Raw genomic sequence first — 22,037 nt, 5'->3', positions numbered from 1 at the left:
GGAATGAAGAATGCACCAGCCACATTCCAAATACTCATGAACAGAGTTGTGGCCAGATTAACAAATTGTGCAGTTTATCTGGATGATGTAGTGACCTTTAGCGAGTCATGGAAAGATCACATGGTACAGCTGGCAGAGCTCTTTGAACAATTACGACAGAAAAACTGGTAATAAACTTAAAGAAAACAGAATTCGTGAAGGCAGAGGAGATGTTCTTTGGACATAACATTGGTCATGGAAGGTTGACCCCAAGGAATGCAAAGACTAAGGCCATCGAGGAATATCCACAACCATCCTCGAAGAAAGAGGTGCTTTAATTTTTGGGACTACTTAGATTCTACCGGGAGTTTGTTCCAAGCTTCAGCAGCGTGGCAGCACTGCTAACAGATTTACTAAAGACAAACACAAAGTTTCATTAGACAGAACAATGCCAGGAGGCATTTGAGAATTTAAAAGCAGTATTAACTACTGCACCAGTTTTAGCGTTTACTGTTTTGCCAAAATCAAACAAATGAGAGAATCCAATGTTGGGGATATAAAGGTGCAGGCGTTTGAAAATCGGAGACAGAGCAACCACCAAGAGAGACCCAAGAAATTAGGGAATGCTCTCTATCAAAGGGCACCTTTTCATATGGAACATACTCGCTGTAAAAATAAAGAAGACGAGCCAGGGAGATCTTCAGCTGGAAGAAGGAAGACACAGAAGGGGACAGCGGCTGTGTGGCTTTGAAATTAAGTTGGTACAATTTTAATAAGTGTCTAATTGGAACAGCATGTTGTTATAGAGTTGGAGGCAGATAGGAAGCAGTTAAGAGGAAGGGGGAGCTTAGAGTTGTGGATAGTTGCTTAATGTTCACTTTTAGAGCTAAAAAATAAATTGATGTTATTTTCTTTAAATAGTGGAATTTGCCAAGTTCCCTGTCACTCATATTTGAACAGATTATGAGTTGAGGTGAACTTTTCTGGGTGTTTGGGTTTTAGTAACGAGGGGTACTCCGTGTTTTAACAATTCTCAGGTCAGTTTATGCATTTCCCAAAAAACTTTCAAATTGTCCACCTCCCCAAATTGTTCACCTCCCCAAATTGTCCACCTCCCCAAGTTGTTCACCTCCCCAAGTTGTCCACCTCCCCAAATTGAAACAGAGTCAGGTATTACAATCCACTGAGTGTTCCTGGGTAAGGAATTCACATTTTAATCAGCCATACCACAAAAATTAAACATAGTTCATTACAGTTTCCTTACATGATCACAATGCACGATAAAATACCATCAAAAAGAAATTAAAATTTTGTTCCAAGATTCTGAACAGGTATTGGAGTTCATTGGTCAGTGATCAAGTCACTTCAAGCTACTTTTGATTTCCCTCCACTGCGCAGACAACCCACTGCAAACTTCAGCAACTTGATTACAATGTAAATCATCATCGAAACCATCACCAGGGAGAACAGAATGACATCGAGGAGGTAGCGCTGGTACCAGGGTTGCTGTAAGCCATATGTTCGAAGGTGACTCCCTCCGTGCTCCACAATATATTCCACCCATCGCAGCAAGCGTTGGCGAGGGGGGAATGGGTGTGAGCGATGCAAGTGACTTAGAGTCATTGCTGAATCCTTGTACCTGATGGAAAGAAAAACATTATTCCATTTTCTTCCACTATTGAAACTAAAAAAAACTATTTATCTCTTTGTCTGTCTGTCTGTCTGTCTGTCTCTGTCTCTCTCTGTGTCTGTTTCTCTCCCTCTGTGTGTCTCTCTGTCTGTCTTTCTCTCCCTCTGTGTGTCTCTCTCTATCTCTCTCTCTCTTTTATAGGTGCGCCATCGAGAGCATTCTGTCTGGATGTATCACTACCTGGTATGGCAACTGTAACATTCAAGATCGGAGACGGTTACAGAGAGTGGTGACCTCGGCCCAGACAATCACAAAGGCCAACCTCCCATCTATAGAATCCATCTCCCAGGCCCACTGTCAAGGAAAGGCCGCCAGCATTCTCAAAGATCCATCCCACCCTGGCAATGTCTTTCTACAACCTCTACCCTTGGATACTGAATGGACTCACAAACTCTTACCATTTGCCTGTACCTGTGTTGTTTTTGCTGCTGTTTACCTATTATTTACTATCTATGCCACTTAACTCTGTGATCTGCCTGTGTTGCTCACAAGACAAAGCTTTTCACTGTGCCTCGGTACACGTGACAATAAATTCAATTCAAATCATTCAATTCTGTCTCTCTCCCTGTCTCCCTCTCTCTCTCTCTCTGTCTCTCACACACACTCTCTCCCTGTCTCCCTCTCTCTCTCACACACTCTCTCTCTGTCTGTCTGTCTGTCTGTCTCTCTCTCTCTCTCTCTGTCCACCTGGGTCTATGGGACACTTGAAACCTGAGAGAAAACCTCATCCATGGTCATTGCTGCTAAAGCCACATTCCCAGCTGGAGAGCAGTGATCACCAACTCCTGAGGTAGAGGATGCTGACTCGACTGATTAGAGGTAGAAGAGTGTCTGAAACACAGAACTAAACACTGCCCAAATTAATCAGCTCAAAATTTGGGCTTTGGAAGAGCATCACTTGATCCACTGTGTCTAGGCCAGAAGGGATGAGTGATCCACCTTAATCTCCATGTCCCATAGTAAGCAAAGAACTGCCAGATGGAATTGTAGAGCTCAACAGCACGGAAACAGGCCCTTCGGCCCAACTAGCCCATGCTGCCCAGCTTTCACAATTAAATGCCTGCATTTGGTCCATACCAATCCCATCCACGTCCCTAGCAGGGGGAAACGATGTCAGCTATTTACCTTCTTTATACCTCTAATTCTTTTCTGGACCTCTATGAGGTCACCCCTCAGTTTCTGACACTCCCAGCCTGCCCAACCTCTCCTTATAACTCAAACCTTCCAGCACCCTCATGGATGTGGAATACTGATACAGCAACTAAGTAACACAGAGAACACAATCCCAGAGCCTCTCTGGTTCACAGTGCAGCTCTTTGGGCAGACAATTACAGGAGCGATGTACACATGAAGCTTCAATGCACTCTTACAAAGTGGTACATACCTCTTGTCTCCTGTAACCGTTGCTATGGCATTGCTTAGTGCCTGCAGCTGGTTGACTTGGACGGTCAAACCAAAGCCCTTTGCTTCTACTCTCACCATGTTATCGAACTGATCTCCAAACAGTGGGATTCCAATCACTGGCACCCCATGGTAAACTGCTTCCATCAGACTGTTCAGACCACCGTGGGTCACCAAGAGACGAACCTTAGGGTGACCTAGCACACACAAAGAGTGAACATCACATTGTTTGAAAGCAGTCCATTGTTACTGTATCACAAAGGGACTTTCCAACTCCATTGGCACATCTTTCATTCTCAACTCAATACTCACTAAGGGGCAGAACTGAAAACAAAAAAATGCTGGAGGTCAGAGCTGGTGGAATGTCATGTTAGCTCTGATGAACAGCCATCAGGAACCGTTAACTTGCTCTCTCTCTCTCCATGAAGCTGTCTGACCCACTGTCATCTCCAGAATTTGTTGTTTTCAGGACAGATTCCAGCATCTGCAGGAATTTGTTCCTACATTCGGGAGAATTCTGTTCACAGAGCTGGAGGATACTGGTAAAGTGGAAATAAATCCTTCACATCTGGCCTTCCTCATGGGGCAGGATATAGATTTGGACTTTGGGAAAACAGAATGTGCAGTTCTTGAGCAGTGGGACCCCAGCACTGAGGAGGTTTTGGAGGTTTCGGTGGGTTTAACTGCAGATAAATCCTCAGGTCTGGATGGGTGTATCCCAAGCAGCTGTGAGTGATGAGAGAAGAAGTTACAGGGACCCTGACCCAAATGTTTAATTCCCCTCTGGCTGAAGGGGAGAAGCCAGAGGACTGGAGAATAGCTAATGTGGTTCCATTTTACAGAGAGGGTGGTGAGGACCAATCAAGGAATTACAGAAAAATGTTAGGGAAACTATTGGGCAAATTTCTGAAGGAAAGAATTAATGTCCCTTTGGGGAGGTAAGGCTTGATCAGGAATAGTCAGTGTGGCTTTGTCAGAGGGAGGTCACGTCTGACAAATCTGGTGGAGTGTTTTGAGGAGGTGACCAAGTGTGTAGGTGGGGGGAGGGCAGTTGATGTAGTTTATCTGGATCTCAGCAAGGCCTTTGACAAGGTCTCACACGGGAAATGGATACAGAAGGTAAAAGCTCATGGCATCCAGGGTCACTTGGTAAGATGGATCCAAAGCTGGTTTAGTGTCAGGAGACAGAGGGTGGTGGCAGGAGGCTGTTTGTGTGACTGGAGCCCGGGGTGTAGTGGTGCCCCACAGGGATCACTGCTGGGTCCCTTATTGTTTGTGATCTTCATCAACAATGGAGATGGGAATGTGGGAGGGATGGGAAGGAAGTTTGTGGATGACACAAAGATTGGCCGGGTGGTTGGCAGTGAGGAGGAAGGTGTTAGATTACAGGAGGAATTAAACCCTGAGAAATGGGAGGGGATACACTTTGGAAGAAGGAACAAGACAAGGGAATACTCAGTGAATGACAGGACAGCAGGAATCTCAGAGGAACAGAGGGATCTTGGGGTGTTTGTCCACAGACCCCTGAAGGTGGTTACGTTTCCCTCCCTTCACCCTCAGCTCTGCAGTATGTCACCCAGAGGCGAGAGTGTGTGTCAGTCTTACTGGGTCCCAGCTCCAGTGTAGCCTGAGGTGATGAGCTGAACGTCACCCCAATTTGGGAGTGTTGTGTGTAAAATGCATCCTTTGACACATAGAATGGAGAATGGAGAGATGGTCATTATTGAGGTTATTGACTGTGTCTGTGATTGTCCAAGACCAACAGACAGACAGAACATACAGTCACTGCATGACCACATCATCTAAAAAGGAGTTACTGACAAAAAAAGTCCTTGAAAAGGCCTTCAAATACATCTTAAGAAACAACCATTAGAAGAAACGTTACTTTGCCATCTCCAAGCTTCCTAGATGTAATTTGTTCCCCAACCAAAACAACAATAATAATAAATTTTAGCCAAGAAGCCCTGTATGGACTGGACTCTGATTGCAATATCTCACCGAGCAGGTCATTCTGAGGCAGCCAATCCACCAGCTTGACATTAGGAGCAGGAAGGACTTCACTTGGCCAGCGACTGTGTAGATGCCTCCAGATAACCAGCTGTGGGATCCGGGAGAAAGCAGCATTGAGCTCCTCCAGCACCACCTGCTGGGTGACAGAGGCAAGCATCGACCCGAAGGTCACCATCACAAAGCCTTCGTCACCCACCGTCGATATAATATCTTCCAGCTCCTAATGAGAGCAAAAGTCAACACCAAAAATGCCAAGTGAAAATTGAGCTTTATTAGCATGTTGCTTTATTCAGTTGTAGAATGTGGGCGTCACTGGCTGGGCGCAGTATTTATTGCCAGTCCCTAGTTGCCCCTTGTGAAGGTGGGGGTGAGCTGCCTTCCTGACCCGCTGCAGTCCATGTGCTGTAGGGTGACCCACAATGCCCTGAGGGAGGGAATTCCAGGATTCTGACCCCGGGACACTGAAGGAACGGCGATATATTTCCAAGTCAGGATGGTGAGGGGCTTGGAGGGGAACTTGCAGGGGGTGGTGTTCCCATGTATCTGCTGCTCTTGTCCTTCTAGATGGAAGTGGTGGTGAGTTTGGAAGGTGCTGTCTGAGAATTTTGGTGAATTTCTGCAGTGTATCTTGTAGCTAGTACACATTGCTGCTCGGTGGGGGAGGGAGGGGATGTTTGTGGTTGTGGCGCCAATCAAGCGGTTGTTTTGTCCTGGATGGTGTTGAGCTTCTTGAATGTTGTTGGAGCTGCCCCCACCCAGGGCAAGTGGGGAGTGTCCCATCACACTCCTGAGTTGACAAGGTGGACAAGGTTTGGAGAGTCAGGAGGTGAGTTACTTGCCGCAGCATTCCCAGCCTCTGACCTGCTCTTGTAGCTGCTGTGACAAATCCTGTTCAGTTTCTTGTCAATCGGGATAGGTCAGGGATGATAAGACCATTGAATATCAAGGGACAGTGATTCAGACCAAGAGGAATAGGCCCATTTCACCCAGCAGCCAGTTCTACCATTCAATAGGATCATGGCTGATCTGCATGTCTGGTTTGCTTTGTTAAGAGGAGGTTCACCTGGACGATCCCTGGTATGGGGAGACTGTCTCAAGAGCAAAGGTTAAACAGGTTGAGACTCTACTTCCTGGAATTTAGACGAATGAGAGGTGATCTCATTAAAACATCCAGGATTCCTAAGGGGTTTGTCAGAGTCAATGGTGAGGACATGCTTCCCCTCATGGGAGTCTAGGACCAGAGGGTACAGTCTCGGAATAAACAGGCATCAATTTCAGACTGAGATGGGGATGGATCCTTTCTCTCAGAGGGTATGAGTCTTTGTAGCTCTTTGTTACAGAGAGCTGTGGGGCAGAGTCCTTGTGTATATTTAAGGCTGAGTTTCTTGATTACTCAGGGTATCAGGGGAAAGGACAGGAAAGTGGATAAAACCATAATACATGGCAGAGATTTTGCGAGTCAGATTTGTGCTGCTTTTTATGTACAGAACAAACCCGAGCAAATTTCCACATTGTCAGCTCAATGTCAGTGTTGTAACTGTACTGGAACAACTTAGCTGGGGGAGTGACAAGCTCTGGAGCAGAACTCTTCAGTACGATTGCCAGAATGTTCTCAGGGTCAGTCTTGAATTGTCGTTCAAAGCCTGTCCCGTTTAGTATAACTCTAGATTGAAGGTAGGAGATCTATGTGTCCAATTTCATTCTTTGTTCGGACTCCACAGCGATTGAAACAATGGTGTTTCACTCAGGCCATTTCAGAGTCACCCACATTACAGTGGGTCTGGAGTCACATGTAGGCCAGACCAGGTAAGGATAGCAGTTTCGTTCTCTCAAGGGCATTAGGGATAAATTTTATAACAAAACCAATGGTTTTAATGATTCATTTGGCTTGGAATTGGAATTCTTTTTGAAATTGGTTCGAAATTCCGTCATCTGCCACAGTGGGATTTTAACACATGGCCAGGGAATTCCCTTGCTCTCTGGATTAACAATCTAGCAAAAACACCATTTGTCTCCCTCATGGATTTCCCGAAGGTGTTTGGTACAGTGCCACCCAAAAGGCTTGTGAGGAAAGTTCTAGATCGTGGAATAAAAGGGACAGCAGCAGCGTGGATACAAAACTGGCCGAGTGAAAGGGAACAGAGAGGAATGGTCAATGGATATTGTTCAGGCTGGAGGAGGGTTTGTGCTGGAGTTCCCCAGGGGGTGGTTTTGGGACCCTGGCTTTTCCTGATCAGTATTAATGATCGGGATCTTGCTGTGCAGGGGAAAATCTCCATGTTTGTAGCTGACACTGAACCTGGAAGGATTGTGAACTGTGAGGGGGGGGCAGTGTGGAACTCCCAAAGGACACTGACAAGTCGGTGGAGGGGGTGGATAGGTGGCAGATGAGGGTCAATGCAGAGAAGTGTGAGGTGATGCTCTTTGGTTGGAAGAACACTGAGAGACAATATAAAAAAGGGGGTACAATTCTAAAGGGGGGGCAGGGGCAGGGGGAGCTGGGTGTGTATGTGCACAGATCATTGAAGGGGGCAGGACAGATGGAGAGAACAGGGAATAAAGCACACAGTGTCCTCAGCTTTATTAATAGGGCCAGAGAGTACAAGAGCGAGGAGGTGATAGGGAACTTGGACAAGACCCTGTTTGACCCCAGCTGGAGGATTGGGGACAGTTGTGGGGGCCACGTTATAGGGAAGATATGAGTGCATCGGAGAGAGTGTGGGGGTGGTTTACAGGAATGGTTCCAGGAATGAGAAACTTCAGTGATGAGGATCGATTGAAGGAGATGGGACTGTTCCCCTCGGAGAGAGGAGGCTGAGAGGGAGATTTGATGGAGGTTTTCAACACCATGACAGGGCTGGACAGAGCAGATCGGGAGAAGCTGTTTCCACTCAGAAAATGAGCAAGAATGAGATGGCACAGACTAAAAGTGATCTGCAAATGAAGCAAGTGTGAATAAGAAAAATAGTTTTCTCGCAGCGAGGGGTTAGGGTCTGGAATGAACTGTCTGAGAGTGTGGGGGGAGGGGGTGGTTCACTCGAGGGGTTAGGGTCTGGGATGTACTGCCTTCGAGAGTGTGGGGGGAGACAGAATTTCAAGAGGAAAGTAGACAATTATTTGAAAAAGGAATAAATGCAGTCTTACAAGTACAATAATATTCAGTGAGATGCTGATTTGGAGAACCACCATAAGCATTATGGGCTGAATGGACTCTTGCTATGCTGTAAAATGCAGGTGAATAGACAGAAAGATTGGACAGAGAGAACAGGCAATGAGAGAGCATCAATCAGAAAGAGAGTAATGGCCGCACCTACCTGGGGGAGTGGTTTAGCTGGTTTTGAAAGCAACCCTCCAACATACACCATATTCGGAAGCAGTGGCCTTGGGAAATCCATGGTGAAATCAGTGTTATAGATTGATAGCTCAGCTTTCAGGTACAGCTCTGAGAGGGTGGGCTGTGATCCCACTGGGAAGCATGTCCTGATCACCTGATCAAACTGAGTGAACAGTATTCTCTCTGTGAGCCAAGCGCCCAGGAACATGGCGGAATTCTTCACTCTCTCCCAGAATCCCATCTGATCAGTCAGCATGGAGCGTGATGCAGGAATGTACGACACAGGACTCGGGAGATCGGCCAGATACCAATTCACAAAGTTGCCCGCGTGGACAGACACAAAGTGGACATGGAGCTTTTCCGCCACCAGCAAGGAGCAGGGATTGAATGCATCAATCAGCGCAATGTCAAACTGCTCTGCCTTTAAGGAATCCATCAGGCTGGTGTCATTCAGGATCATCTCACACTGCAGAGCAAAATGGCCCATAAGATCCCGAAATGCGCGCAGAGATTCTCTGCAAGGGAACAGTGGGAATTAGTAGTTGCACTGACTGCAGAGAGGAGCAGTCAAACCCCCTGGAAGAGGAACACACATCCGACAGTCTGCTTCCCGATATCTGCCTGCTCCACAACATCTGCCTGCTCCACAAGCTCCACCTCTCTCAGGGTTCAGTGTGAATATTGCCAGAGATACAACATCACAGGTTCAAGGCCCCATATCGCCAACTTCAACATAGTCATCTCAGGTTAATACCCCGCAGCAGTACACACAGACTGTCAGTGCTGAGGGAGTGCCGGACTGTCGGTGTGTCAGTGCTGAGGGAGTGCTGCACTGTCAGAGGGTCAGTGCTGAGGGAGTGCCATACTGTGGGAGGGTCAGTGCTGAGGGAGTGCTGCACTGTCAGAGGGTCAGTGCTGAGGGAGTGCCATACTGTGGGAGGGTCAGTGCTGAGGGAGTGTCGTACTGTCAGAGGGTCAATGCTGAGGGAGTGCCGCACAGTCAAGAGGGTCAGTGCTGAGTGAGTGCTGCACTGTCAGAGGGTCAGTGCTGAGGGGGTATCGTACTGTCGGAGGGTCAGTGATGATCTGGGTGTTCTTGTACACCAGTCAATGAAGGCAAGCATGCAGGTACAGCAGGTCGTGAAGAAGGCTAATAGCATGCTGGCCTTCGTAACAAGAGGGATTGAGTATAGAAGCAAAGAGGTGCTTCTGCAGCTGTACAGGGCCCTGGTGAGACCACACCTGGAGTACTGTGTACAGTTCTGGTCTCCAAATTTGAGGAAAGACATTCTGGCTATTGAGGGAGTGCAGCGTAGGTTCACGAGGTCAATTCCTGGAATGGCAGGATTGCCTTACACGGAAAGACTGAAGCGACTGGGCTTGTATACCCTTGAGTTTAGAAGACTGAGAGGGGATCTGATTGAAACGTATAGGCTTATGAAAGGATTGGACACTCTGGCAGGAGGGAACATATTTCCGTTGATGGGGGAGTGCCGAACCAGAGGACACAACTTAAAAATACGGGGTAGACCATTTAGGACAGAGATGAGGAGAAACTACTTCACACAGAGAGTGGTGGCTGTGTGGAATGCTCTGCCCCAGAGGGCAGTGGAGGCCCAGTCTCTGGATTCTTTTAAGAAAGAATTGGATAGAGCTCTTAAAGATAGTGGAGTCAAGGGGTATGGAGATAAGGCTGGAACAGGATACTATTAGGAATGATCAGCCATGATCATATTGAATGGCGGTGCAGGCTCGAAGGGCAGAATGGCCTACTCCTGCATCTATTGTCTATTGTCTATTGTCTATGATGAAGTGCCGCACTGTTGGTGTATCAGTGCTGAGTGAGTGCCATACTGTCGGAGGGTCAGTGCTGAGGGAGTGCCGCACTGTCAGAGGGTCAGTGCTGTGGGAGTGCCGCACTGTCAGAGGGTCAGTGCTGTGGGAGTGCCGCACTGTCAGAGGGTCAGTGCTGAGGGAGTGGCGGACTGTCGGAGGGTCAGTACTGAGGGAGTGCCGCACTATCGGAGGATCAGTGCTGAGCGAGTGCTGCACTGTCGGAGGGTCAGTGCTGAGGGAGTGCTGCACTGTCGGAGGGTCAGTGCTGAGGGAGTGCTGCACTGTCGGAGGGTCAGTGATGAATGAGTGGGCACTGTCGGAGGGTCAGTACTGAGGGAGTACTGCACTGTCGGTGTGTCAGTACTGAGGGGGTACTGCACTGTCGGTGTGTCAGTGCTGAGGGAGTGCCATACTGTCGGAGGGCCAGTGCTGAGGGAATGCCATACTGTCGGAGGGCCAGTGCTGAACGAGTGCCACACTGTGGGAGGGTCAGTGTTGAGGGAATGCTGTACTGTCGGAGGGTCCGTGCTGAGGGAGTGCCGCACTGTCGGAGCGTTGGTACTGAGGGAGTGCCGCACTGTCGGAGGGTCAGTACTGAGGGAGTGCTGCACTGTCAGAGGGTCAGTGCTGGGGGAGTGCCACACTGTCGGAGGGTCAGTGCTGAGTGAGTGCCGCACTGTCGGAGCGTTGGTACTGAGGGAGTGCCGCACTGTCGGAGGGTCAGTACTGAGGGAGTGCTGCACTGTCAGAGGGTCAGTGCTGGGGGAGTGCCACACTGTCGGAGGGTCAGTGCTGAGTGAGTGCCGCACTGTCGGAGAGTCAGTACTGAGGGAGTGCCGCACTGTCGGTGTGACAGTACTGAGGGAGGGCCGCACTGTCGGAGGATCAGTGCTGAGGTGGTGCTGAGCGAGTACCGTACTGTCGGATGGTCAGTGCTGAGGGAGTGCCGCACTGTCGGAGCGTTGGTACTGAGGGAGTGCCGCACTGTCGGAGGGTCAGTACTGAGGGAGTGCTGCACTGTCAGAGGGTCAGTGCTGGGGGAGTGCCACACTGTCGGAGGGTCAGTGCTGAGTGAGTGCCGCACTGTCGGAGAGTCAGTACTGAGGGAGTGCCGCACTGTCGGTGTGACAGTACTGAGGGAGGGCCGCACTGTCGGAGGATCAGTGCTGAGGGAGTGCTACACAGTCAGAGGGTCAGTACTGAGGGAGTGCAGCCCTGTCGGAAGGTCAATGCTGAGTGAGTGCCATACTGTCAGAGGGTCAGTGCAGAGGGAGTGCCGCACTGTCGGAGGGTCAGTACTGAGAGAGTGCAGCACTGGTCGGTGTGTCAGGACTGAGGGAGTGCCAGACTGTCGGAGGGTCAGTGCTGAGGGAGTGCTGCACTGTCGGTGTGTCAGTACTGAGGGAGAGCTACACAGTCGAAGGGTCAGTGCTGAGGGAGTGCCATACTGTGGGAGGGTCAGTGCTGAGGGAGTGTCGTACTGTCGGAGGGTCAGTGCTGAGGGAGTGCCGCAGTGTCGGAGGGTCAGTGCTGAGGGAGTGCCGCAGTGTCGGAGGGTCAGTACTGAGGGAGAGCTACACAGTCGAAGGGTCAGTGCTGAGGGAGTGCCATACTGTGGGAGGGTCAGTGCTGAGGGAGTGTCGTACTGTCGGAGGGTCAGTACTGAGGGAGCGTCGCACTGTCGGAGGGTCAGTACTGAGGGAGCGTCGCACTGTCGGTGTGACAGTACTGAGGGAGTGCCGCACTGTCGGAGGATCAGTGCTGAGGGAGTGCTACACAGTCAGAGGGTCAGTACTGAGGGAGTGCAGCCCTGTCGGAAGGTCAATGCTGAGTGAGTGCTGCACTGTCAGAGGGTCAGTGCAGAGGTCGTGCCGCACTGTCAGAGGGTCAGTGCAGAGGGAGTGCCACATTGTCGGAGGGTCAGTACAGAGAGTGCCGCACTGTCGGTGTGTCAGGACTGAGGGAGTGTCGCACTGTCAGAGGGTCAGTGCTGAGGGAGTGCCGCACTGTTGGAGGGTCAGTGCTGAGGGGATATCGTACTGTCGGAGGGTCAGTGCTGAGGGAGTGCTGCACTGTCAGAGGGTCAGTGCTGAGGGAGTGGCGGACTGTCGGAGGGTCAGTACTGAGGGAGTGCCGCACTATCGGAGGATCAGTGCTGAGCGAGTGCTGCACTGTCAGAGGGTCAGTACTGAGGAAGTGCTGCACTGTCGGAGGGTCAGTGCTGAGGGAGTGCTGCACTGTCAGAGGGTCAGTACTGAGGGAGTGCCACACTGTCGGAGGGTCAGTGCTGAGGGAGCACCGCACTGTCGGAGGGTCAGTGCTGAAGGAGTGCTGCACTGTCAGAGGGTCAGTACTGAGGGAGTGCCACACTGTCGGAGGGTCAGTACTGAGGGAGTGCCGTACTGTCGGAAGGTCTATGCTGAGTGAGTGCCGCACTATCAATGTGTCAGGACTGAGGGAGTGCCAGACTGTCGGAAGGTCAGTGCTGAGGGAGTGCTGCACTGTCGGTGTGTCAGTACTGAGGGAGAGCTCCACTTTCAAGGAGCTATGAACCTGCACTCCAAGGTCTCTTTGTTCAGCAACACTCCCTAGGACCTTACCATTAAGTGTATAAGTCCTGCTAAGATTTGCTTTCCCAAAATGCAGCACCTTGCATTTATCTGAATTAAACTCCATCTGCCACTTCTCAGCCCATTGGCCCATCTGGTCCAGATCCTGTTGTGAATCTGAGGTAACACTCTTCACTGTCCACTACACCTCCAATTTTGGTGTCATCTGCAAACTTATTAACTTTGATTATCAGCACAGTCTGCCAGTGAGGGGCACACTGGAACATTGACACTGAGATAACACAGAAAGACAACCAACCAGCAGGAAGGTCCAAGCATCCACGTCACACCGAGTGACAAAGATTCGTTATCATGCCATGTTCTTACAGCACAGAATACAGGCCCTTCAGCCTATCATATCCGTGTTACCATCAAGCATCTCAATTCCAGCACTTGACTTTATACGACAGTGTATGAAGCGCTCATTCTGAGATACCTTCACAGTTTCTGCTTCAACCAAATTTTACACAATCAGTTCCAGATAGCCACCACCCTCTGGGGTAACCATTTATCCTCGAGTCCCTTCCACCCCTCCAGTTCCTTCCCTTAAAGTCATGCTCCCTGGTTACTGGCGTCACTGCGAAGGGAGGAGCATTTCTGTGTATTTACTCTATCTATGCTTCTCGGAACTTGGTAATATCTCGATCAGGGTCCCCCTCAGCCTTCTCTGCTCGAAAGAAACCAACCTGAGCTTCTCCAGCCTGTCTTCATCACTAACCTGCTCCATCCCAGGCAGTATCCTGGTGAATCCCCTCTGTACCCCCCTCCCAGTACAATCACATCCTTCCTATAGTGTGGGCACCAGAAACTACACACAGTACTCTAACTGCTGCCTAATTAATATTATACACAGTTCCATCATAACCTCCCTGCTATTATATTCATCGAACAGCAGTCCCTGTGCATGTTATATAAAATAACAGCTCTGTATGTTATAGATAATAGCATAGTGGCCCTGCATATACTATAGAGAATAGCAGTCCCTGTATATATTATAGAGAATAGCAGTCACTGTGTATATTATAGAGAATAGCAGTCCCTGTGTGTATTGTAGAGAATAGTAGTCCCTGTGTATATTGCAGGGAATAACAGTCCCTGTGTATATTATACAGAACGGCAGTCCCTGCGTATATTATAGAGAACAGCAGTCTCTGTGTGTATTATACAGAACGGCAGTCCCTCGGTATATTATAGAGAATACCTGTCCCTGCGCAGATTATAGAGAACAGCAGTCCCAGTGTATATTAGAGAGAATAGCAGTTCCTATGTATATTATAGAGAATAGCAGTCCCTGTGTATATTATCGCGAATAGCAGTCCCTATGTATATTACAGCGAATAGCAGTCCCTGTGTATATTATAGAGAATACCTGTCCCTGTGTATATTATAGAGAATAGCAGTCCCTGTGTATATCACAGAGAATAGCAGTCCCTGTGTATATCACAGAGAATAGCAGTCCCTGTGTATATTATAGAGAATTCTGGATTGGCATTCCCTGCGTATATTATAGAGAACAGTAGTCCCTGTGTGTATCATAGAGAATAGCAGTCCCTCTGTAAATTATAGAGAATAGCAGTGCCTGTCCATATTATAGAGAATTGCAGTCCCTGTGTACACTATAGAGAATACCTGTCCCTGTGTATATTATACAGAATAGCAGTCCCTGTGTATATTATAGAGAACAGCAGTCCCAGCGCACATTATAGAGAATTGCAGTCCCTGTGTACACTATAGAGAATAGCCGTCCCTGTGCATATTATAGAGAATAGCAGCCCCTGTGTATATTACAGAGAATAGCAGCCCCTGTGTATATCATACAGAATAGCAGTCCCTGTGCATAATATAGAGAATAGCAGTCCCTGTGCATAATATAGAGAATAGCCGTCCATGTGCATATTATAGAGAATAGCAGTCCCTGTGTATATTATAGAGAATAGCAGTCCCTGTGTATATTATAGAGAACGGCAGTCCCTGTGGATAGCATAGAGAACGGCAGTCCCTGTGGATAGCATAGAGAATAGCAGTCCCTGTGTATATTATAGAGAACGGCAGTCCCTGTGGATAGCATAGAGAATGGCAGTCCCTGGGTATATTATAGAGAATAGCAGTCCCTGTGTATATTATAGAGAACGGCAGTCCCTGTGGATAGCATAGAGAATGGCAGTCCCTGGGTATATTATAGAGAATAGCAGTCCCTGTGTATATTATAGAGAATGGCAGTCCCTGTGGATAGCATAGAGAACGGCAGTCCCTGGGTATATTATAGAGAACAGCAGTCACTGTGTGTATTATAGAGAATGGCAGTCCCTGTGGATATCATAGAGAACGGCAGTCACTGTGTGTATTATACAGAACGGCAGTCCCTCTGTATATTATGGAGAATAGCAGTCCCAGCGTATATTATAGAGAACAGCAGTCCCTGTGTGTATCATAGAGAATAGCTGTCTCTGTGTATATTATAGAGAATAGCCGTCCCTGTGCATATTATAGAGAATTGCAGTCCCTGTGCATATTATAGAGAATTGTAGTCCCTGTGTATACTATAGAGAATTGCAGTCCCTATGTATATTATAGAGACTAGCCGTCTCTGTGCACATTATAGAGAATAGCAGTCCCTGTGCATATTATAGAGAATAGCAGTCCCTGTGCATATTATAGAGAATAGCAGTCCCTGTGTGTATTATAGAGAATAGCTGCCCTGTGTATATTATAGAGAACAGCAGTCCCTGTGTATGTTGTAGAGAAGAGCCGTCCCTGTGCATAATATAGAGAACAGCAGTCCCTGTGTATATTATACAGAACGGCAGTCCCTGTGTATATTATAGAGATTACCTGTCCCTGTGCATATTATAGAGAATAGCAGTCCCTGTGTATATTATAGAGAATAGCCGTCCCCGTGTATATTATACAGAATGGCAGTCCCTCTGTATATTAGAAAGATTACCTGTCCCTGTGCATATTGTAGAGAATAGCAGTCCCTGTGTATATCATAGAGAATGACAGTCCCTGCGTACACTATAGAGAATAGCAGTCCCTGTGCATATTGTAGAGAATAGCAATCCCTGTGTATATCATAGAGAATGACAGTCCCTGCGTATATCATAGAGAACAACAGTCCCTGTGTTTATTATACAGAATGGCAGTCCCTCTGTATATTATAGAGAATACCTGTCCCTGTGCATATTATAAAGAATACCTGTCCCTGTGCATAATATAGAGATTAGCAGTCCCTGTGCATAATATAGAGATTAGCAGTCCCTATGTATATCATAGAGAATAGCAGTCCCTGTGTACATTATAGAGAATAGCCGTCCGTGTGCATATTCTAGAGAATAGCGGTGCCTGTGTATATTATAGAGAATAGCCATCCCTGTGCATATTCTAGAGAATAGCAGTGCCTGTGTACATTATAGAGAATAGCCGTCCGTGTGCATATTATAGGGAACAGCAGTGCCTGTGTACATTATATAGAATAGCCGTCCCTGTGCACATTATAGAGAATACCAGTCCCTGTGTATACTATAGAGAATAAAAGTCCCTGTATATATTATGTAGAATAGCTGTCCGTGTGCATCTTATTGAGAATAGCAGTCCCTGTGTATATTATAGAGAATAGCAGTCCCTGTGTATATTATAGAGAATGGCAGTCCCTGTGTACATAATAGAGAATATTAGTCCCTGTGTACATAATAGAGAATAGCAGTCCCTGTGTATATTATAGAGAATTGCAGTCCCTGTGTATATTGTAGAGAACGGCATTCCATGCGTATATTGTAGAGAATGGTAGTCCCTGTGTATATTATAGAGAACAGCAGTCCCTGTGTGTATTATACAGAACGGCAGTCCCTCTGTATATTATAGAAAATACCTGTCCCTGTGCATATTATAGAGAATTGCAGTCCCTTTGTATATTATAGACAATAGCAGTGCCTGTGTATATTATAGAGAATTGCAGACCCTGTGTATACTATAGAGAATAGCAGTCCCTGTGAATTTTGTAGAGACTAGCCGTCCCTGTGCACATTATTAGAGAATAGCAGTCCCTGTGTATATTATAGAGAATAGCAGTCCCTGTGCATATTATAGAGAATAGCAGTTCCGTGTATATATCATGGAGAATAGCAGTCCCTGTGTATACTATAGAGAACAGCAGTCCCTATGTATATAATAGAGAATAGCAGTTCCTCTGTATATTATATAGAATAGCAGTCCCTGTGTATATTATAGAGAATAGCAGTCCCTGTGTATATTATAGAGAATAGCAGTCCCTGTGTATATTGTAGAGAATAGCAGTCCCTCTGTCTATTATACAGATTAGCAGTTTTTATGTATAAATTACAAAGAACAGCCATACCTCCCCTCAAAGTAGAGTTTCTGCTGTTCCAGGAACCAATTGTTGAAGCTGGAAATGTATTCCTCATTTCCTGACCAGGAGGTAACTCGGTAACTGTTGCTTCTGCTTGTGTAGTTGATACCTGTTACAATGAAAACCCTGCTATTTACTTGTTACTGCTGGAATCCAGTGAGAGACACTCCCCAAGTGCGTGGTGCATCAACCTTCAAATACTTGAGGTTTAGGAGCATTCTGCAACACATCTTCTGTCTGAAGAAGATGAGATTACCTTGAATGGATGTCTTCGGGGGAAGAGTGCGAGATACCATGCTACATAACATTGTAAGGACATAAAGGAGCAGCACGGTTGCTCAGTGGTTAGCACTCTTGCCTCATAGCATCGTGGACCTGGGTTCAATCTCACCTTCTCCCTGTATCTGTGGGGCTTTCCTCCAGGTGCACCTGTATCCTCCACCAGTCCAAAGATGTGCAGGTTAGGGTGGCTGGGCCATGCTAAGTTACCTATAGGGTTTAGGGTGGACTGGCAAACTAAATTATCCCACAGGGTCCAGGGATGTGTGGGTCAGCGATAGAGAATGCAGGGTTAGGGCACAGCAGGTCACCCAACATCCGGGGAGCAGGACTGTCAACATTTCGAGCATAAGCTCTTCATCAGCAATGAGCAGCGGGGGGGGGGGGGGGGGGGGGGGGGGGGGGGGGGAAGGGGGGGGGGGGAAGGGGGCTGTGAGATGGGGGGAGGGAGGAGGGGAGTGGGGTTGGGGGATGCAAGGCAGCTGGGAAGGCAATAGGTAGATAAAGGTGAGGGCAGGGGGTGAAGGTCAGAGCAGAGCAGAGAGGTGGGAAGGAAGATGGACAGGTCATGAGGACGGTGCCGAGTTGGAGGGTTGGATCTGGGAGAAGGTGGGGGGAGCATCAGAGGAGCAGGGGAGTCAACATTTCAGGTCAGGATGCTGTTTGGAGGGGTGGCATGGCCTCGATGGGCCAAATGGCCAGCTTCCACACTTTAGGGATTCTATTGTATTCATAAAAACCCTGGGCCAGTAAATACCCACACCATGGCCAATGAGGGAATGGACTGGATTTGGGTCAATGTCCAAACAGATGACAGCTGTATCAGAGAATGTGGCCTCACAGAAAGCAGCCTGACATGTCCAGTCCCTGAATAACAGGCAGCAGGATCACTGGGAAAAGTACACACTGAGTGGATGGTAAGTGAATGAGATGTTGAAGCCTGAGTTGGGCCTCAATAGATGCTAATTACTATTGAAGGTTGACCAGTGAGTTACCTCAGCTCAAATTACTCAACCAGATTCCTAGGTTACATCCGAAGCTGCTCCGGGAAGTGAGAAAGGAGGTTGCTAAGCAACTGGTGAAGATCTTTACTTCCTCACTCTCCAGGGGAGTTGGACTGGCAGATTGGAGGGTAGAGAGTGTTGTTCCTCCTTTCAAGAAGAGTAATAGGGAAATCCCTGGCAATTACAGACCAGTCAGTCTTACGTCTGTGCTCAGCAAGGTTTTGGAAAGAATTCAGAGAGTAGGATTTATGACAATTTGGAAAAGCATAGTGTGATTAAAGGTAGTCAGCATGGCTTTGTGATGCCTCCCAAATCTTATTGAGTTCTTTGAGGAGGTGACGAGACAGAGAGATGAAGGTCAAGCAGTGGATGTGGTGTATGTGGACTTCAGCAAGGCATTTGATAGGCTGATTCATAAAGTCAGGAGGTATGGGATACTGGGAGATTTGTCTGTGCGGATTCAGAATTGGTTGGCGGACACAAGGCAGAGAGTGGTTGTAGATGGAAAGTGTTCTGCCTGGAGGACAGTGGTGAGTGGGGCCCCGCAGGGCTCTGTTGTTGGGCCTCTGCAGTTTGTAGTTTTTAGCACTTGCAGTGGTTAGCACTGCTGCCTCACAGCGCCAGAGACCCGGGTTCAATTCCCACCTCAGGCGACTCTCTGTGTGGAGTTTGCAAATTCTCTCCATGTCTGCGTGGGTTTCCTCCGGGTGCTCCGGTTTCCTCCCACAGTCCAAAAAAATGTGCAGGTTAGGTGAATTGGCCATGGTAAATTGCCCGCAGTGTTAAGTGAAGGGGTAAATGTAGGGGAATGGGTCTGGGTGGGTTGCGCTTCAGCGGGTCGGTGTGGACTTGGGCCGAAGGGCCTGTTTCCACACTGTAAGTATTCTAATCTAAAGTAAATGACTTGGATGAGGAGGTTGAGGGGTGGGTTGGTAAATTTGCAGATGACACAAAGGATGGAGATGTCGTCGATAGTATAGAGGGCTACTGCAGGCTGCAGCGCGACATAGACAGGATGCAGAGCTGGACTGGGAAATGGCAGATGGAGTTCAACCTGGATAAATGCAAAGTGATGCATTTTGGAAGGTCGAACTCAAATGCTGAATATAGGATTAAAGACAAGATTCTTGGCAGTGTGGAGGAACAGAGGGATCTGGGTGTTCAAGTGCATAGATCCCTCAAAGTTGCTACCCAAGTGGATAGGGTTGTTAAGAAAGTATATGGTGTTTTGGCTTTCATTAACAGGAGTATCGAGTTTAAGAGCCGCGAGGTTTTGCTGCAGCTCTACAAGTCCCTGGTAAGACCACACTTGGAATATTGTGTCCAGTTCTGGTCGCTCTACTATAGGAAAGATACAGAGTCTTTGGAGAGGGGGCAAAGAAGGTTTACCGGGATGCTGCCGGGACTGGAGGGCTTAAAATCAACTAGGAGTAAGTAAGGACGGCAGATGCTGGAGATCACAGTCGAGATTGTGGTGCTGGAAAAGCACAGCAGGTCAGGCAGCATCAAAGGAACAGGAGAATCGACGTTTCGGGCATGAGCCCTTCTTCAGGACTGGACTGGACAGCTTGCCTTACGAAGAGATGATTTGGACTGGGTGTTGGACTTGGGTGTACAAAGTTAAAAATCAAACAACACCAGGTATAGTCCAACAGGTTTAATCGGAAGCACTAGCTTTCAGAGCGCTGCTCCTTCATCTGGTGCTCCTTTATCACCTGATGAAGGAGCGTCACTCCGAAAGCTAGTGTGCTTCCAATTAAACCTGTTGGACTATAACCTGGTGTTGTGTGAATTTTAACTTATGAAGAGAGGTTGACTAAGCTCAGACTTTTCTCTCTGGAGAGAAGGAGGAAGAGAGGTGACCTGATTGAGGTGTACAAGATAATTGGAGGCCTGGATAGAGTTGATAGCCAGAGACTTTTCCCGAGGGCAGGATTGACTGGTTAGAGAGGTCATAGTTTGAAGGTGCAAGGAGGAAGGTATAGAGGAGACGTCAGAGAGATGTGAATGCCTGGAGTGCATTGCCAGTGGTGGTGGTGGGAGCAGAGTCATTAGGAACATTTAAGCGACTGCTGGACATACACATGGATAGCATTGAATTGAGGGGTACGTAGGTGAGGATATTTTATTTTAGATTAGGATTAATCCCTGGCACAATATCGTGGGCCAAGGGACCTGTTCTATGCTGTTCTTTTCCATGTTCTATGTTCTAAACTGTGCATTGTCAAGAAGGAGAGATCTCATCTAGATTGAGGCACAGCCCAAGTGAGTATATAGTCCGGGGAGTTTGGAGGCAGCGTGGGAATTTGGGGAAGAGGTGCTTTTTGCTTGCATTTTCGGTTCATTGTTTGAAAGGTCATTTAAGAAGATAACTGCTGTTCAGGGTCAGGGGCCAAACACAAAAGAGTGACATCACCAGAAAACCAAAAGTTCTGATTCCTGATGAAGAGCTTACACTCGAAACCTCAATTCTCCTGCTCCTCGGATGCTGCCTGACTGGCTGTGCTTTTCCAGCACCACACTCTTCGACTACAACAACACATTGACAGGATGCAGAGCTGGGCTGATAAGTGGCAAATGGAGTTCAACCTGGATAAATGCGAAGTGATACATTTTGGAAGGTCAAATTTGATTGCAGAATACAGGGTTAAAGGCAGGATTATTGTCAGTGTGGAGGAACAGCAGGATCTTGGGATCCATGTCCATAGATCCCTCAAAGTTGCCACCCAAGTTGACAGGGTCATTTAGAAGGTATATGATGTGTTGGCTTTCATTAACGGGTGATTGAGTTTAAAAGCCGTGAGGTTATGCTGCAGCTCTATAAAACCCTGGTTAGACCACACTGGAATATTGTGCTCAGTCCTCATTATAGGAAGGATGTGGAAGCTTCAGAGAGGGTGCAGAGGAGATTTCCCAGGATGCTGCCTGGACTGGAGGGTGTGTCTTATAAAGAGAGGTTGAGGAAGCTAGGGCTTTTCACACAAGAAGGAAGAGAGGTGACCCAATCGAGGTGTACAAGGCAATGAGAGTCATAGATAGGGTGGATAGCCAGAGACTTTTCCCCAGCGCAGAAATGGCTGTCGAGGTGTCATAACTTTAAGGTGATTGGAGGAAGGTATAAGGGAGATGTCAGGGGTAGATTCTTTATGGAGAGAGTGGTGGGTACGTGGAATGCACTGCCAGTGGTGGTGGTAGAGTCAGGGACATTAGGGACATTTAAGCGACTGCTGGACAATCACATGGATGGCAGTAAGTTGAGGGGGGTATAGGTTAGGTGGATCTTAGGTTAAGGTAAACGCTCAGTACAACATCGTGGGCTGAAGGGCCTGGACTGTGCTGTACTGTTCTATGTTCTAAAAGAGTTGCTAGGCCATGTGATGTGGGAGCTGGTGGACCCCATTGTGGTTAAGAGTGAGCACATTCTACAGCATGTGTTGGTTACTTGGGGAACTCCAGCTCAGAGTTGATGAGCTGGATTCTGAGCTTCAAAATCTTCCATACATCAGGGAGGGAGAGAGTTACCTAGACG

General features: G+C 47.8%; 1 protein-coding gene across 3 annotated transcripts in view; it reads right to left on the bottom strand.

The window, feature by feature from the left end:
- Nucleotides 1–1,152: 1,152 nt before the first annotated feature.
- The window catches only part of LOC140493945 (UDP-glucuronosyltransferase 3A1-like), a 34,813-nt gene continuing 13,928 nt past the window's right edge, over nt 1,153–22,037 (bottom strand). For all 3 annotated transcript variants that reach the window (XM_072592905.1, XM_072592899.1, XM_072592909.1), the window contains 5 exons: nt 17,214–17,334; nt 8,395–8,929; nt 5,069–5,300; nt 3,054–3,267; nt 1,153–1,618 (listed from right to left, as the gene is read on the bottom strand). In XM_072592905.1, coding sequence (XP_072449006.1) covers nt 1,345–1,618; nt 3,054–3,267; nt 5,069–5,300; nt 8,395–8,929; nt 17,214–17,334 — 1,376 coding nt within the window. In that variant the 3' untranslated portion in view covers nt 1,153–1,344. The remainder of the gene's footprint in view (nt 1,619–3,053; nt 3,268–5,068; nt 5,301–8,394; nt 8,930–17,213; nt 17,335–22,037) is intronic.

The sequence above is a fragment of the Chiloscyllium punctatum genome, chromosome 2 (genome assembly GCF_047496795.1).
Source record: "Chiloscyllium punctatum isolate Juve2018m chromosome 2, sChiPun1.3, whole genome shotgun sequence".
In the NCBI taxonomy this organism is placed as follows: Eukaryota; Metazoa; Chordata; class Chondrichthyes; order Orectolobiformes; family Hemiscylliidae; genus Chiloscyllium; species Chiloscyllium punctatum.
Note: the sequence above shows the minus strand (reverse complement) of the source record. Positions and strands in the feature narration are given on the sequence as shown.